This window comes from Ochlerotatus camptorhynchus, unplaced genomic scaffold (assembly GCF_037179485.1).
Source record: "Ochlerotatus camptorhynchus isolate MF236.1 unplaced genomic scaffold, CSIRO-AGI_Acam_v1.1 ptg000284l, whole genome shotgun sequence".
Taxonomy (NCBI): domain Eukaryota; kingdom Metazoa; phylum Arthropoda; class Insecta; order Diptera; family Culicidae; genus Ochlerotatus; species Ochlerotatus camptorhynchus.
This window is the reverse complement of record NW_027040773.1, coordinates 4,700,554-4,719,727: the sequence shown is the minus strand read 5'-3', so window position 1 is coordinate 4,719,727 and position 19,174 is coordinate 4,700,554. Positions and strand designations below refer to the sequence as shown.

The 19,174-nt window shown below is 40.2% G+C and overlaps 1 protein-coding gene across 1 annotated transcript in view; it reads left to right on the top strand.

Annotated features, from left to right (window-relative positions):
• The window catches only part of LOC135706560 (lachesin-like), a 269,244-nt gene extending 257,823 nt beyond the window's left edge, over positions 1-11,421 (top strand). The window contains exons 9-10 of the mRNA XM_065228210.1: positions 9,260-9,370; positions 9,446-11,421. Of these exons, the coding sequence (XP_065084282.1) occupies positions 9,260-9,370; positions 9,446-9,525 (191 nt within the window). The 3' untranslated portion in view covers positions 9,526-11,421. The remainder of the gene's footprint in view (positions 1-9,259; positions 9,371-9,445) is intronic.
• The last annotated feature ends 7,753 nt before the right edge of the window (positions 11,422-19,174 follow it).

Genomic DNA, 19,174 nt, shown 5'->3' with positions numbered 1-19,174 from the left:
GTGTACAGATAATCATTTTTTGTATTCGTACATAGAGGCTCCTTCATACGTCACTTACTCTTGGTTTTAAAGGAAGAAAATTAGAATTCTAAATTGTAGTGACCGGTTGACTGGACAAGAAGGTGATTCGTAGTGTCTATTGTCAGTCCACATCGTGCTCTCTTGCCGTGCGGATCTATTTGCTTTTTGCTTAAGGAAGTGTTACTACTACCTAAAACTACAACAAATTTAAACAGCACTTTTCAGTGCTCAACCTGTAAAAATTTTCTACCTTGTTCAACTCTTATTCCTCTTCGATCCTTGTTTGGACCCTACCCGAGGTAATCCTTCTTGGATATCGATTTGGAAAATTCCTCTTCGATCCTTCAGATTCTTATAGTAATCTGCTTGGAAGTCGATTTGGATTAAAATTTACTGCCGCCATGGCGCCTAATCGCAAAAGAAAGGGGCAAACTCTTGACCCCCTTCTGATGAAATTAATTTGAGTAATCAATTTGATTTGCTCACGGATGATGAGAATGATCCATCATCCAAGAAACATTCTAGTAAACTTTCCCGGCTTAATGCCAAGAAGGAAAAGATTCCCCCTATTGTGATAACCACTTTCGATTTCCATGCTCTTTGCATGTAACTTTTGAATTTCGTGAAAGTTAAGTTTTCCCTACAAATTGGACGTCGGGGTGAATGCCGTTTATTGGCTGAAACCTTGGACGGATTTAAATGTCTTCTCAAGTATCTTACTGAGAAGCGGCACAATTTTTTACTTACGACACCAAAACTGAACGTGTGTTCAAGGTTGTCATGAAAGGACTGCCCAGTGGTGAATCCCTGAGTCAGATCAAAGATGAACTGGCAAAATTACTGGAGTTGTGCCACTCCAAGTAATCAAAATGAAAATGAAATCCCGTCCTGGCGATTCGCGCAACGGGATTTCTAGTGATTTTTATTTAGTTCACTTCAAGTCTAGTGAACTAAACAACCTTAAGGCCTTAGAAAAAGCTAGCCTTATGCTCCATGTCCGAGTGAAGTTGGAACACTTCAGGAAGACTGGAGGAAATTTCCAAAACCTCACTCAGTGCCGTAAGTGCCAGGGATGGGGTCACGGAACTAAAAATTGCTACATGCCAGCTAAATGCATGAATTGTGGTGATTCCTCTCACGCAAAGGACGACTGTCCTGTGAAGGAAGATCCTAAGAAATTTAAATGTTCAAATTGTGGTGAAAACCACAAATCCAATTTTAGGGAATGTTGTAACAAGTACACTTTTTCATTTAATTATTTAGTTATTTATTTGCACAGAATTCCTATTATACAATTTTCACATTTAAGTATATTGCATGAACGTTCATTTTTTACAATTAAATTCATAAATGTATTCACCGCCAAGAAACGTACGTCCATATATATATATAGTCATACAAAAACCAACAAGTTCCCGATACGTTCAGCTAATTCACTCCATTTGACCCGAATACCCTACCTGTTCGTCAAAATGCGGGGTTCGAATCCGAACCGTTCTCTCGTATAAAAGAATAACCGAAAATAGATTGGAGCAAGATAGTATACTGAAATTGCATGACAAGGAAAGAGATGTAGCAGAGAGAAAGATGTTGAAAATTGTCGTTTGAAAGGTCGTTGAATAGCTTCGGTAATTTGACGTACTTCCGGCCACGATGACCGTTGTAATCACGCCTATCTGAGGGTATCTGGAACTTCTACTCGTTCACTTTGACTTGAACCGTGGAAGAGGCGGGAGTGCGAGTAATTAGTACTTAAGGTACTTAGTGTCGCGGTGTGTTTTTCGTGGTATGTGAAGTTAAAAATGTGAGGAGTCTAAAAGACCGATTTTAATGTTACATCTTTGTTCCTTTCCGTTAGCCTGTAGAGTGCAAACTGTATGTAAAAAGTTCTGTACGGTCCACTTATTGTGTGTGCAAAGTTATAGAAAGGTAAGGTAAATAGTGTTTTTTGTGTGGAGATGTAACTGAAATGTGTCGAACAGCCGTTCGACGGCTTTTTGTTTAGGATCGTTTTTGTGTAGGATCAAGTAGATGTAGCTTCTAGCGATAGATGGCTTTGCTCGGCACACCGCAAGTGAGGAAATAAATCGCGCTCTCTAGACCCCACGCTTCAACTTCAAGGTTCCCGGTTCGGGGGAGAATTCGGAAGGGAGACACTGTTCAACTGTTCTCCGGCAGAGCGTTGGCCAAATGCGCCAATGTCAACCACATGAACCCACGAACATTATTCGTCTTCGATGATCCCCTCGTTGACATTTGCGCCACCGGCAGTCGGCGCTAGTTCAGTACCAATTCGAGGGTTCGATTGGGAATTTCCGCACCATATCAGTCCGGGGTGCAATGTGCAACACCACCACCGTTTGAATAGGCTGCTACTTTGCCGACCTCCCTCCGACAAAGGGATGCTTCTGTGCCGACACGGGTGAAGCAGCGACGACAATGACTACCGTTAGTAAATAAACGCATGCGAATCTCCACACACACACAAACACATGAGCTCAAAGAAAATTAGCAAGTTAGGCTAGCAATCGCTAGAAACAGATCAGGATACCGCACACACGTTGAGGGAGAGCTAGCAAACAAACGAACAAAAATGGGAAAGGAACAAGAGTCATGAATAAACCTAGGTTAGGAATACGAATAAATCATTAATGATATCCGCTTTTAAGCCATGAAATAAATGTTGTTTTCGTTAAGTAAAAGCTTTCTCCGTAATTTTAATTTTTGTTGGTTAGATTCTTCACGTTTCGGTCGTTCTATTTTGCGTTATTTTTTGTAGTATTTTTGTTGTAATTGAATTTACTCCAGGTTGGACTGCCTGGGAAAACAGTCGTTCCACGTTTCCGACCAGGTACAAATTCCTCTGCTGTTAACAACGGTCAGCGAGGAACAAATGCTACATTCGTACCCGTAGGTACAAATATCACCCCTGCTTCAAATGTGTCATCTGTACCTACTCCCCTCGCTGCTAACAATGTTCAGCGAGTTAATGGAGCTACCTATGCTGCTATTGCATCGGGTAGAAATCAAAATACTAACCAACGTTCTAACGGAAATTTTGACAATTTTGACTTAGGAAGCATTACTGCCCCTAAAATGGAATTTTTACAGAATTCATTAATTGACATGATTTCTGATATGCTTAAATCTAACTCCATGTTTGATGATATTCAAACTGGAGTAAAATTTGCTAATAATATTGTCATGACTTTGAAATTCAGTAATGGATTTTAAAACTTTAAACATTTTAAATTGGAATGCTCGATCTCTTAACGATAATGAAGACGAGCTATTTAACTTTTTGAGAGTTCATAACGTGCATATTGTTGTTATAACTGAAACGTTCCTTAAACCTGGCCATAAGGTTAAGAAGGACTCAAATTATTTAATTTATAGAAATGATCGCGTTGATGGACCCTGTGGTGGCGTTGCCATCATTGTTAATAGATGAATCAAACATAAAATTCTTTCTTCATTTGAAACCAAAGTTTGTGAAACTTTGGGAGTTTCTGTTGAAACAAAATTTGGACAATTTACGTTTACAGCTGCCTTTTTGCCATTCCAATGCGTAGGCCAGCAAAAGAATTTTCTCAAGGGTGACTTTCAGAAACTTACCCGTCATAGGTCTAAATTCTTTATTATTGGTGATTTTAATGCAAAACACCGCTCATGGAATAATGCTCAAAGCAATTCGAATGGTAATATTCTGTTTGATGATTGTTCTGCAGGTTATTACACTATTCAATATCCAAACAGACCAACATGCTTTTCTTCTGCAAGAAATGCATCCACCATTGATTTGGTCTTAACTAATTCATCTCAACTTTGTAGCCAGTTGTGTTACCCTTGCTGACTTCGGTTCTGATCACCTTCCAGTAACTTTTAAAATATCCCAAGAAATAATTTGTAATCCCAACAGCTCTATTTTCAATTACCATAGAGCTGATTGGGAGCAATATCGAACATTTATGCTATATAACTTCGATCCAAGCATTCCTTTACAAACCAAAGATGAAATTAATTATGCTCTTGAATCTCTGACTACTTCTATAGTTGAAGCAAGAGCTGCCTCAGTACCAAAAATGCTAGGTTAAATTCGATTCAATTATAATAGACTTTCCTGATAAATGGAAAAATGCAAAAGATGTTCTAATTTTGAAGCCGGATAAAAATCCAGCTGAAGCTTCTAGCTACCGTCCAAAAAGTTTCTTCAATTAGTAAACTTTTTGAAAAGATAATTTTAAATAGAATGATGCTTCACATCAATACGAACTCAATTTTTTTCAGATGAGCAGTTTAGATTTCGCCATGGACATTCAACTACTCATCAACTCTTAAGAGTTAACAATTTAATTCGTTCAAACAAATCTGAAGGCCACTCAACTGGAGTTGCTCTTCTAGAGATAGAAAAAGCATTCGACAGTCATGAAGGTTTGATTGCTAAATTGAAAAAGTTTAATTTTCCAGTTTGCATTATGAAATTAGTTCTAAATTATTAAACTGACAGAACTCTGCAGGTAAATTATCAAAATTCCAAATCTAATCGACTACCTGTTAGAGCAGGAGTTCCTCAGGGGAGCTAAAGGAAGAAGTCTTCGTGTTATTTGCAGCAGACTGCAGAAAAGTTTAGATATTTTCTCTTCTTATTTACAAAAATGGAAGATTTCTCCCAACGCTTCCGAAACTCAACTTATAATATTTCCACATAAGCCTAGAGCTTCCTTTTTGAAACCTAGTAGTAGTGTTCTATGAACAGGGTTCCAATTTCCTGGTCAAACCAAGTGAAATATCTTGGATTAATACTTGACCAAAAATTAACTTTTAAAGATCACATTGAGGGCATTCAAGCCAAATGTAATAAATATTTAAAATGTTTGTATCCTCTTATAAACAGGAAATCCAAACTTTGCCTGGCGAATAAACTTCTAATATTTAAACAAGTTTTTAGACCGGTCATGCTTTACGCTGTGCCAATATGGTCTTGTTGTTGCACTACCAGGAAAAAAAAGCACTTCAAAGGATTCAGAACAAAGTTCTGAAGATGATTTTGAAGTTGCCTCCCTGGTACAGTACTACCGAAGTGCATAGAATTTCGAATGTTGAGACTTTAGCACAAATGTCCAACAAAATAATTAATAATTTCCGGCAAAAATCGTTGCAATCCTCAATTGCAACAATTAATTCTCTTTATACTTAGATAAGCCTTAGTTTATGTTTTTAGTTTTAAAATATCAATTGTTATACTGACATGCAGGTTTAAAAAACCTGTTTAAAATACTGAATTGCCAAGACAGGAACAATGTAAAAATACTTATAATAATACTGTAGTAACTGCAGCACCTAGGATAAAATTAAATGTAATTTATTTAGAATTTGAAACAAATAAAGAGTTGAAAAAAAAATAGTGTCTATTGTAGTGATTGGTTGACTGAATAAACAGTGGTTCTTGTCGCAGGTGAGTCCCGGTGTCTACAGTAGTTAAAAAAAATGACTGAACTACGATTGGTCTCTGTTCCCCCCGGCAGGTGATTCACAGTATCGGTAGTAGTGACCGATTGATTGAACGAATAGTGGTCCTTGTTCTTCCCGGAATGTGATTCTCGATGTTTGTTGTAGTAACCGATTAACTGAATGAACATTGGTCCTTGTTCCTCCCACTATTTGAGTCCCGGCTTTTTATAAATCCAATGGCTTTCGAACGTGAGTGGTTGTATAGAATTACGATAATGAGCTCTGAAATATATTTTTAGTTGGTTCAGATAAGTGCAATTTGTTTTGATCACTATTTGAAACGTGACGAAATACAAATATGTGTTTTATTTTAAATATTTAGAAACTATTGACAAACGTGAGTTGTTTAATCTTTGGAGGAGAACCGCAGGGAACCAAAACAAAAAATAAGGCTGTGTAGCTTCCGAGGTAATGGCTGTTCATAAAATAGATATGAACATCATGCCAGATGTCGTTTCAGCAGTAGAGGCATATGTCAAGAGCATCTGTCACTGCTTCCAAAAGCTATGAGTCAAACATAACCGCACAACTAAAAATGTGTTTGGCTATAATGAGGCATACTTTGATAATCCGGTACAACTGCCTCAAGCTATACGTGATAAGCTTCCATCTTCTTCCAATTCTCAATGACCTGACCGAAAAGTATTGCCTTTTGATAAAAGCATAGACAGTGTGAAACGGCAAAAAACGGCCAAATCGCGGGCCGAACATGAAGCAGATGAGCTTTGCTTTGCTGCGCAGATGAAGCTTCGATAATCTTAAAGAAAAGACGAATCGGCACTCATCAGAGACTTTATTCTGGCAACTCCTTCGCGAGCGGAACAAGTACTGTCGAGTTTTAAAACATCGCTCAAACTCGATATTGTACAATATACACCAGAAGAGACTTTGGCGGTGATGCTGAATACTAACTTAACAAAGTCGCAATACACAAAACTTCAAAAAGAAGCTAAGGCGAGGAATGCGAACATCTATCCAATATATCATACAATTCTGACTGCTGCCCTGATGCAATAACCATGACTGAAACTGTTGTGAAAATTAAACTGAAAAATTAAAGAAAAAAAGAACATCTACTAGAATTTTTGAAGCGGTTTCCGAAACACTACCGAACATCAGTGATGAAGAGCTTCTCAACGTTGTGTTTACAATCAAGTGGGGATTCGACGGCAGATTATCGCATAATGAATTCAAGCAGAAATTTACATGTGAGGTTGGTGAGGGTGGTATAATATCGCCACCACCACCAATATTTTGATCGATTCTGGTGTCTCCCCTGTGTATGCCAGAACGTTATGATAAGCCTCTATTTTTGAATAACTACTGTTATAGGTGATGATGGGTCGTTTTCTGATTTACATGTCTTTATTACATGCATCGTGCCTATTAAGGCAGAGACCAGAGGAAAATGTTTATTTCAAAACTAGCGACCCGTTTCAACTAGATATTGCCGGCCTTCCCGTATACAATTCGTTACTGAAACGGCAGAGATTTCGTTACTAGAAAAAACTTAGTTTAGTATTAAGATCTTGTTATGTTAGAACTTTTTGCTTTATAGATATGAAATGCTGATGACCATGGTGGACGGGAAGGTATGTAATGCAGTTGCCTTGATGCAGTCATCACAGAGATGCTACATTTGCGGTGCTGCTACATCGCAGATGAATAATATAGCTCAGGTAAAGGAGCGTACGGAAAACGAAGAAGTACTTCAGTTCGAGCTCATGCTTCATGCATGAATACGTTTTTTTGAGTATTTTATACACCTGGCTTACCGCATCGACTTTAAAAAGTGGCAGGCCAAAAGACCGGACGGTGATACAATGAGAGCGAAAAAAAAACTTATTCAACAGAAGTTCCGCATGGAAATGGGTTTACATATTGATAAGCCAAGGTCTGGAGGTTCTGGAACATCAAATGACAGTGTTTTTTTTCGAGAATGGGAGAAATCTGCGGAAATAACGGGACTGAATCCAATACTTCTATACCGTTGCAATTCAACATTGTAGACATTAGCATCCGGACGCACTTATGCTCGTGGAAGAATACCCGAGGTTTTATTTGCCTGTAACGGTGCATAAAATACTTATCCATGGCTCGACGATCATACAATCTTTTCTTGTGCCAATTGGGCAGTTATCCGAGGTGGCCCAGGAGTCAAGGAATAAAGACATCAGGCGCTTTCGGATGGACCATACACGAAAAATCTCCCGAACAGTAACAAACATCGACCTTCTGATTCGTCTGCTTGAATCATCTGACCCGTTAATTTCAACAATAAGAATGGGGGCTAGGGGGCGACCCCGGCGTAGTGGTTAGCATACCGCTCACGCCAAAGTCACGAGTTCAAATCTCACCCCCGGACAAGTCACGAATGACCCAAGAGCGTTAAAGTGACTATAATTAAAAAAAAACAAAAAATCAACAATAAGACCCCTTCCAAAACAAGTCAAACTGCTTTTTTTCCGAAGATGCTCAAATTCTTCTAGTTCCATCTACCGATGCATGAACCGATGGTGAAACAGAAGTAAGCGACAATTCTGAAAGTGATGAGGAAATGGGTAGTGATGAATATTTTTTTTCTTTGATATTGTGTGAAACGGTTGATGAAATACACACTTAGTTTTTACGACCGAGCTCGGCTGTGCAAATCTCGGCAAAAATAAGTTTCACTGAGATTTCAGCAAAAGCGACATTTGATTGCTGAGTCTTGGATAATGCTTAGCTGAATCTCAGCAAACAAATGAAATGTTTTCTGAGATCTAAGTAAAAAAAATTTTTGCCGAGATTTGCACATCCGAGCTCGGTAGAAAAAACTAAGTGTGTATAACTATATTGAGATATAGGTAGTAATCATTTGAGGTAGTAATGTTGTTGGGCTTTAGGTAGTGCTGAAACGTCGCTAGAACTATTCCAAAGCCACACGTAGTATTTGAGCAAAGGCAGACGCACACTTTTTGCCTGTAGATTTGAAGACATACTTCAAATCTCCGCGTACATCGTACGGGTTAGACAAAGAGTGTGCATTTAATTTGCTCTGTCGCATGAATGACCCTTCGCTCATTTTCAACTTATATTCAATTTTCATACTGTCTTATTCTAACGGAATTATCTACCTACCCTCTCTAGCTAATTAATTATCACACTAAAGCTTCATGTTACACTCTTAAAAAATATCGGCAACTTCGATAATTTTTACCGAAATCTGAACAGCTGAACTGTTCGGTAAAATTTATGAAATTCAATTCAATTGTTTTTCAGCTACTTTGAAAGTAAATCTCCACTAAAATGACAAGATTTAATAATTTAAACAAGATTGAACATGTTTTGAAATTATTTTAAAATTCAATTGCCTTTAAAATGAAGGTCAAAGTTTTACCGAACGTTACGCTGTTCTGATTTCGGTAACATTTACCGAACACGGAAACAAAATCTTAGTGTGCATGGATTTACAACCAACTCTGATATATTGATATATTATAGTCACACAACATTTCATTCATATTTAAGCATAATATATAATATTGTATAAGCTGTGTGGCCGTGCTGATAGCGGTGTCAGTTGGTTAGACCCATTCTGTAAAATATCTCTGCACATTCACAGCGTATTGTTCTCTGTCCAAGAAACGCTCTTTTATCAGTCCATGCATAATTTCGGCAGAATAACCTATACTCGTTTGTAAAATGATATAATGTAACGCTGCAACACTTTCCTTCCCCTCCGCAGGAAACAAATACCAGTCCATCCTGAACGACGTGGACCGGTCCGAGCAGAAGTCCAGCGATAGCTCCAAATCAAATCGAGATCGATCGCCAGCGAACCGTCCGAAAAACAGCGGTAAGCAAATCAATTTTGCCAGAAAGGTCCCACCATCCCTCACGTGTTTCCTTCCCTCCACATATCTCTGCATAGGTTCCACCCATAATAGTTGGTGTTGGCTGTCGCTTGTCCTGCCACTGGCATTCCAAGTGACCCATCTGACGCGACAGTGACGGTGACTACCGGAACCGGTCGGTGCAGTTTGTTGGATGTTGCGTTAGGGATGAATCCATGAACTACGAAGAAAGTTAATGTATTGAATATGTTTAGGATTAGGATATATGGGACGAGGGATTAGTTTTTTGATGTTATCGTTCTGTTTGGTACTCCGGCAGGGACGTTGAAGCCATTACCGGAGCCGGATGGTTTTCCACGCTTGCTCATGATTTTACACGGCAAGCCTAGTGTAAAGGTAGTTATGTTACAATTTGTACATTTAATCAGAGTAAAAAACACAAAATGCTATACATATATAGTGGAAGATATAGGTAAATTTTTACGATCAATGGAGATGCCACAGCATCGTGAGATGAGGCCGAGTCGAGGTTGTTGTAAAATTATTATCAGGATATGGCAGATCAAAGTATGTTGAAGGAGACATGATACTTGATAGCGTTAATGCCTTACGTAAAAATTAAGCCAATAAACCAGCAGCGTAACCGAATAAGTCAGGGGAGAAACACGAAGAAGATGAAGAAGAAGCAGCAGCAGATGTGAGATAAGGTAGAATCACCTATTAACTGAACTGGTGTTGTGAGCTATGAAACAAGTATTAAAACTAATCAACGTGGAGGATTTCTTTTTTTTCGCTCGCCGTCTATCACAGTCATTTGAACGGAAAAGTGTTTTTAGATAACAGTCAATTAAATGTCGGCCACTAAACGGTTCAGTGTCGCACGGTGGAGGAGTGACGATAATGAAAAACTAGAACAAAGTTTCGTTTCTGTTATAAATTTGTTTCCAGGAATGGGAAGGGGGAAGGGAAGTTGGTTATGATGAATGCAGGAACGAGAAGCATAACTTTTGGTCGGACGTTTGCGTCAACTTGTGCTCGGAGGCATTCTCGGGCGAACGAATTTGCTATTTTCGTGACGCCAGCCGTATCAGGAGAATAATTGGCAATCAAGGTGTCATGTTAGCTAGTTTTATTGTTGGCTAGTTTTTATCTTCCACTGTTTTCTGGACAATGCACTGCTTGTTTCAGTTTGGTTATGTAGAATCAAAAACTAGGCTTAATTATATTGAGAATTGGAAGAATGTTTCGTGAGATTCTGCAGTATTCACAACAACAGCAAAAAAAGATAATCAAAACTTAAGACAAACGAATGTGGGTGTTAAACTAATCTAAATTTTATCGTTGTATGATATCTAAAATACAGAGAAAATCTGGCAAGAGCTATAAAATGTACCATAATCACACACACGACAACAAGAAAACGTACTGCTAAGTAATGCATTAACACAACTTTCTAAGTAAAAGAGGTACTAAACCAATCAACTAAATACAAATTACTCTTAAGGACATAAACAAGGAATGGAAAAACTGTGCTGCGCTTTCAACACAAACTGTAACTGAATCGTCACCAAAAAAGAACAAAACGAAAAACTATCAAACGCCAAACGACGAAATCAAACAAAACCTGCAGAAGAAGCAAAACCGGGATTCTAGTGAACTTTTGCAGTCGGGTAATAAAACACAATTTGTTAGCGATAAAATTGTGGACACATACCCGACACACATAGTCACACGCGCCAAAAACCCCCAGACCTTGAGAAAGCTAGCTCACTCACTCCTTAGCACACACATAAATATAAGCTGAGATAAATACTTATCATAGTTAGAACAAAACAAAAACGGAAAAAGTAAAATAAAAAGTTTGTTATCTATGATCAGACAGAAAGGAGCATCGTAGCATAAGACACATTGACACACACACGTCACACAAGAGCATGCAACTTGCAGTCGTTACACACAGGATGGACACGTTATACAAAAACCAAATAAAAAGACAGACAGACAGTGCAGCAACAACAACAAAAACATTCAGAAACACGAACATGAATGGGAAAATGAGTCAGGAGCAAATTGTTGTACATTAGACTTATGGAAAAGAACTGAAATATATATATTTTGCTTTAAAATGATGTTGTCAAACACCCCTCATTCTCCTTCGATAATATCACTTTCAAAGCAGCACCTGTGACATATTTTTGCAAGCGAAAAAGAGAAAAAAAAATACACAATGAAAGAGGCGCCAAATTCTTGAACTTATTGGGCGGGGCAAGATGGATTTGAAAATAGAGTCAACTCTCCACAAGACGATATTTTCAATAACTCGATGAATTCTGCGGTCCCTTCGTTTTCCCACAGTTCCCGTAAACGTGATCGAGTAAATAACATTTTCATGAAATAAATCCCAAATCCATGAACGCCTGTTAACTTCGTTAACTTCGCGTATGAAGTAACATAAAAAAACACTTTGAATGTAACAACTCAAGGCGGGAGTAGCCGTCAACAATGCTGATGATGGTACAGCACGCAACAACCACCCTACTGCTTTCTCTCTGAGATGATCACGTTGGTCATGACGAGAGGAGCAACACAATAGTTGGGTAAAGAAGAACTGCATTATAACACACCATCGACTGGAAATGCTCTCGCAAAACGTGGGGCTTTAGGTAGTGATGAAAACGTCGCTAGAACTATTCCACAGCCGCAGTCAGTTTATGAGCAACAAGAGGGACGCACATTTTTTGCCTGTAGACTTGGAGACATACTTCAAGTCCCCGCGTACATCGTACGGGCTAGGCAAAAATGTGCGTCTATCTTGAAAACTGTCGCTTTAATGGCCCTTCGCTCATTTTCAACTTCTATTCAATTTTCATACTGCCATACTCTAACGGAACTATCCACCTTCCCTCTTCTAAAGATCATTCTCTAGCTAATAAATCATCACACTAAAGCTTCATGTTAGCATTTCCAACCAACTCTGAAAATCGTTAACTTCGCGTATGAAGTAACATAAAAAACACTTTGAATGCAAGCTTAGATATTCTTATTATTTGGATATTAATTTGCAACGACTGAAACATGTAAAACTCTCCAGGTACTTTCCAGGTACGGAGATGTAATATCGGTCTACTGTACTAAAATTGGGTCTATAAATGGATGCAATTTCGTCCTACCAAAGATGACCCTCGATCAACAATGGTTCTGCATGTTAAATCGCGCTTCTTTTCCACGTTTTATCATTCATTGTAACCGAATTGCTGACGTCACTTTCACTTCTCGTGTAAGAACAGATGAGGAAGAAAAAGATAATGTTTTCTATTCGGTTGATCCAGATAACAAAAACCACCAGAATCATAATAAAAGCCAATAGATCATCTCACGACTCCACATATAACGGACTGTCAAGTCAAATCTAATGCAACGTGTGAAAAGGTTCTAAGTGCCAAACGTAGACAATGGCTTTAATTGTCGATTTCTCGTGAATTAAGACTCATTCAGGGAACAACACCAGCATCTGTAAGTTTGCTCTATCAGATGGTTTAGTAAGTTTGCTTGGGTGTGTTGTGATTAATGAGCAATCGTTTTTAAAGTCATTGCAAGGTGTGGTCACTAGACGGATGCAAAATTTGAAATTTTCGCTCCACAGTGCTCAAACGGTTCCATTTAGTCTCCCTCTGATTAGTCTCCCAAAATTTGAACTCATTTAGTGAGAAACTTACTTTGCACAAACCATTTGAAGTTTATTTGGCAATTACTATGGAGAAAGCATAATTTTGGTTCATATCTATCTCAAAATTCACCAGTTCACTCTAATTTAGAAGATGAGCTTGTTGACAATTTTCTAAGCTACAACTTTGTTCAAGCCCACTACTCGATCAAATGTAAGGAACAAAAATTATAAATGATTCAAGTCACTGATGTTTATTGTTTACTTTATTGTTTTTTGTTTATTGTTGTTTTACATCAACAGGCTGGATGAAGCCCCAATGATGTTAACCTTAGCAACTATGGTAAAAAAAATACATTCAAGCATGGTCATAAAAACATACATCTTATAGTCAGTTACTCCTGCCGGCGAAGAACAGAAGAAAACTTTCGACGAAGCGCATCACGGGAGAGATGAAAGTCGAAAACAGATGCAACTCTGTTGAATGTTCTCTGCACTCTACAAATCGCACCGTGTGCTCCATAATTTGTGCGACGTAGAGGCAGTCTTAGCATAAGGTTATTACAAAGCGGTCGGGGTTGAACATTCAGGTCAATTTGCCTCAGGATAGCCTCGCCATCTGCCCTTCCTTGCAGGATATCGGCCACGGTTAGGGCTCTGCTTGTGTCTCTTCTAGTCGGGAGAAGTTCTAGGTCGATAAGTTGACAACGGCTTTCGTAACTGGGTAATCGAAACGGATCATTCCAAGGCAATCTACGCAACGCAAAACGAAGAAAGCAACGTTGAACAGATTGGATTCTCTTGGCAACGTTGTTGTAGTTTGGGTTCCAAACCACTGAACAATACTCAAGCGTCGATTGAACAAGCGAACAATAGAGATTTTAGATAGTAGATAGCAGTGAAGTTTTTAGCTATCCTAAAAATGAACCCTAAAGTTCTTGACGCCTTTTCAACAACATATGCAATGTGTTGCTTGAATGAAAACTTCGAATCCAAGATCACACCCAAGTCTTTCACCTGATTCACGCGTTCGATTGTCGAGCCAAGCAGGTCATAGCTAAATATTATCGGTTGTTGTTTTCGTTAGAAGGTAGTAGCGGAGCATTTGGCTGGGTTCACTACCATTTTGCACCAACTATAGCGAATACATTCAGCTGACGTTGAAGAAAGTGACAGTCAGCAATGGAGCAGATTCGTAGGAAGATTTTGAGGTCATCTGCATATGATAACCGAGGAGCTTCGATGACCAGATGCACGTCGTTGAAATACAGTATAAAAATTAACGGTCCCATATGGCTTCCCTGAAGTATACCTGATGTGGCAAAGAAGCTAGTTGATCTGCAATCTCTTATGGCAACCTTTAGTGGCCGACCGGTAAGATATGATCGAAACCAACTCAGAAGATTACCGCATACACCGAGCCTGCCGAGTTTAGCAATCGCAATGGCATGGTTCAACTTGTCGAATGCTACGAAAAGGTCTGAATAAATAACGTCCGTTTAAACCCGATCCGACATGCTTTCGGTTATGTACGATGTGAGACACAGCAGATTGGTGGTTGTAGAGCGGCCGACAGTAAACCCATGTTGATCAGCACTCAAATACTGCTTGCAATGGGACAGCAACGGTTCCATAATCACTAGCTCGAATAGCTTCGAAATGGCACTTATCGATGTAATTCTTCGGTATTTATCCATCAGGTCCAGGATTGAAGGATGACTTGAGCAGAGTCACGGCCTTAGAAATCATCTCTGCATTAACATCAATTGCACCCATCGTTTGATCATTTACTGGAACGTTCCTGGCAGCCAGGTTAATATGGTCGTCAGTTAGTATTTCATTAGTGAATACACTGGCAAACTTTTCGAAAAAAAGGTGGCATATATCCTGAACGGTGGCAGCAACTTCTCCGTTGAATTCCATAGACGATGGGAGGCCGGATTTCCTACGTTGCTCGTTCACGTAGTTCCAAAAGGATTTCGGGTGTAGCTTAAGTTTGCGCTGGATGCCTCGTTGGAAACTTGAAAAGCATTCACGACTGACTCGCTGGTACATGTGATTCAGCCTCACATACCGTGCCGATTCAAATTTCGGACACTTAAACTCGAATTTCGGACACTTTTAAAAGTTGATTATCTCGGTCGAATATGATCCACATGTCTTGTAAATTTTAAATTTTTTTGACTAGTGCCCTCCACGATCATCTAACATTATTACTTTGTTTCTAACTGGATGTAATATTTAATTAAAAATGAAAGTGTCCGAAATTTGAATCGTCCGAAATTTGAATCGGAACGGTAATGTAGTTTTAGAGGAAGCGTGCGATACTTCGTAAATCTTCTCAATGCTGCTCTCTTGATTGACTTCAACCTACGTAGCTCTCTCGTCTTCCAGGGAGGGTGAGACACTTTGTGGTGAGTTCTTTTCGGGACGTGTCTGTCAATGACATATGCCAAGACATGTGAAAAGGTTTGCGCTGCAGCCTCAACGTCATCTGGATCAAGGATGTTCTCCCATACCATGCTAGACAATACATCTATGATGCTACGGTGGTCAGCTTTACGGAAGTCATAACCGTAGCAGGATCACGCACGAGTTTGTCCTCAACAGTGACAATTAGAGGAGGGTGATGCGGAACTAGCTTAGTTAGTGCACAAGGAGCCGAGGAAATTTATGAAGCCCTGTCCTGTGCGCTCACGAAGCAGAGGTCCAAGCTACGACCATTTTCGTTAACTACATGGTTAATTTGAGAAAGTGTCGCTGCGCTGTAGTTGTCGAGAAGGCTAATAGCCCCTGCTCCTGAAATGTAGAGCTATCAGGATCTGGGTACAGGAATCCGCTATGAGATGGACTCCACGAAACGCCTGGCAGATTGAAGTCACCAAAAATGAATATCTCATTAACTGGAGTTAACGGCGCCGGTGGTGTAGTGGTAAGCGTTAAAATTACCTCTCACCCCAGCAGGCCTGGGTTCAACCCCAGTCGGCGCCGCCGGGATGTTCTGAGGCATCTCTGATCACGCCTTCCTTCGGATGGGAAGTAAAGCCGTTGGTCCCCGTTTCATGAGTTGATGGGTCGATAGGTACGGTCCAGGTGTGGGAGCTGCCTTCCTGGCACGTCGGTAGCATTGGTGCTCAGCACGGAAAACAAGATCGACGGAAAAAAACAAACCAAAGGAAAAAAAAAAACTGTAGTGGCACTTTCGATAACTGTAAAAACTGACCGACAGTGAGTATCGATGAGTTCATTGTCACGGACTCGATCAGGTGGAATGTACATAGCGCATAGAAATAGTGTGCGATCACCCAGATTGATGGCTGTCCAAACCTGCTCCACATAGTTCCATGAATCGTTCTCGATGGCCATTGCCTCCAACCCGCCACGGACAGCATCAAGGACACCTCCACCAGTAGATTTACGGCTGTTGTTAGGATTGCGATCGCAACGAAAGACCTCGTAGTCAGGACCGAAGACTTAAATGGAAAGCGTTCGATAATCGAGCCACGTTCCACACAGTACAATTACATCGTAGCAACAATCCGATACAGCTAGGCGGTACTCTTCAACATCAGAATTCATTCCACCGGCGTTTTGGTAGAAGATCACGACGTCCAGCTTGCGGCAAGGAATCGAACGACTGCTCTTCCTGGAAATCACAGATACATCAGGCAATAACTGACCATCATCAAGTCTCATTAGATACTCTACATCCGACAGCAGGTCCGGAACGACTATGATGAACGAAGGCTGCTGATGGCAGGACTGAAACGGAGGGGTTTCCAGGACTGGGAGTTACAGATGTACGGATGTCTTATGATTATGCTCAATCAACTGTTCAGCCGGCAACATTGGTGTTTATGGTGCGTAGAATAGAGGAAAAAATTCATGGCTACTATGTCACACTGCAGAATACAGTATTGCCCACAATACAGTATTTAATTTGACCTTTGGCTGAAAACAATGTTCTGCAAAGTTTTAGCTGATAAAAATTCCCATAAGAATACCAATAGAATTTGTTAACAGTGCAATATGTAAAAAGGCTAGAAGACAATGAAAAAAAAAAATTTGTTTTCTCATAGTAATTTTCATAGGAACTTTAAATGGTTTGTGCCAAGTCAGTTTCTTATCAAATGAGTTTAAACTTTCGGAGGCTAATCAGGACCCGATTTGAAACCGTTTAAACACTGTGGAGCGAAAATTTCAATTTTTGCATCAGTCTAGTGGTCACCCTACACACTTATTTTGCGCCAACTTATTTTTCTCAGTGTGCCTCAGTCTGTCGCAGCTGTGCCGGCAATGCCGAGAAGTCATTAAACTGACCTTTGATTGCTTGTGAATAATGCTTTCACGGCGAATGAGAACGACCCAAATTTGAGTTTAGTTCATTCATAATGGCCAAAAGTGCAGGAACTCAGCGATTAGTAATATTTGTCTCATGGTTTCCTGTGGCAAACCTAAAAAAACTGCCGGAAAATGAGGAAATTGACGAAAATTTTATTCAGTCTCGGAGTAATACCAATAGACTGAGTGAATCCAATCTTTACTTTTCTCAAATTCGGGAATTTTTCCCTGGAGATCCTGGAAAAACCTGGGAAAACATAAGGCAAATTTACTTATCGCTGAGTTCCTGCACTTTTGGCGATTATGAGTGAACTAAACTCAAATTTGGGTCATTCTCATTCGCCGTGTTATTTTTGTTTTGTTTTTCGAAACCTGAGATGACCCGGGAGTAGGAAGAACATTTTCGTTCCGAAATACGGACCTTGCAGGTGGAGTTTCACCTAGTACGAGTCTACGTTGAGTGAGGAAAAGTTCCAGGTTTTTCAACAGCGGTTATTATCGTAGGCTGTCCTGACTGATAAGTATAGCATAGAGATTGCTTAAGTATGATTGTGTAAGTGATTTGTTTACATCGGGAAAATTTTCTCTATGAAGTTTTTTCCCGATGAAAACATTTTGCGTATACGTATACGTGACGCACACCAATGAGGTACAGAGAGAGGTGATGCAACGTGAAATATGGTTGTATTAGTAAACCAAAAAATCAACGTAAACGCAAGTAGTGACGTCACTAATTGCGTGTATCGTACAGGGGTTTTACTCACACAACTTAATCGATTGCTTCACCTCGGTAATTTAGCTCATTGGACGCACACTACGTACGATAATTGTCAGCAATCTCTGTATAGTGAGGTGTCGCGACATTTCTCAACCCTTCGCTCCTTTTTGCTTGCCCGTGTGTGCCAGTAAACAAAGCTCAATTTCAATCACATGGCGTTCAACGGAAACGGTTTGTCAACATTGAATCCACCACCAGAGCCTGCGTTGAATTGAACGGCTGTAACATCTACTCCGAGTGCTGCACACTGAAGATCGACTATGTCAAGCCAGAAAAACTCAATGTTTACGAAAACGACACGGACTCCAGTTGGGACTACACATTGGAAGCAGCCGTCTCCAAGGATGCCTGCAACGGACGAGCCCCGTTGCTGCACGATCCTACCATCTTCGGTAGAAGCCCGACCTCGTACAACGACCGTAAATCATTAGTCAACCATGATCCTGAACTAGCCCTTCTGGGAGCCGGCGGAGAAAACGGATTTGCACCGAATTTTTCACCACCCGAGTATCATCCGTCAGGAAACTGGTAACCAACACTGGTCGGAACACACGGCGGACTGATGAAGAACGAACCGCTGACCCGAAACGGACCAGCCAAATTCATTCAACCGGCACAGCAACAGGGCGCAGTGATGATGGTCTACGGACTCGATAACAACACAGCCATCATCGATAAGCTGTTCAATCTGTTTTGCCTGCACGGAAATTTTGTCAGAGTAAAATTCCCATCCAGCACTTGAACAACATTCCAATCGGAAATGATGGTAGCAAAATTCAGATTGCATTTTCCAAGCACAACTTCAGAGTCCACCAACCCCCAAACCCTGCCGTACAATTCGATCAGCTTCAAGGACTACAGCGCCTCCAAGAACAATCGCTACCTTTTACGAACACTTCTTCAATACCCCATCCGGTATGTCCGAGGATATGCTGCTGACTGCATTCAACACCAAGGACTGCCGCCCGTCGCAAGTGCGAATGTTCCCGCTGAAATCGGAACATTCCTCCTCCGGATTGGTCG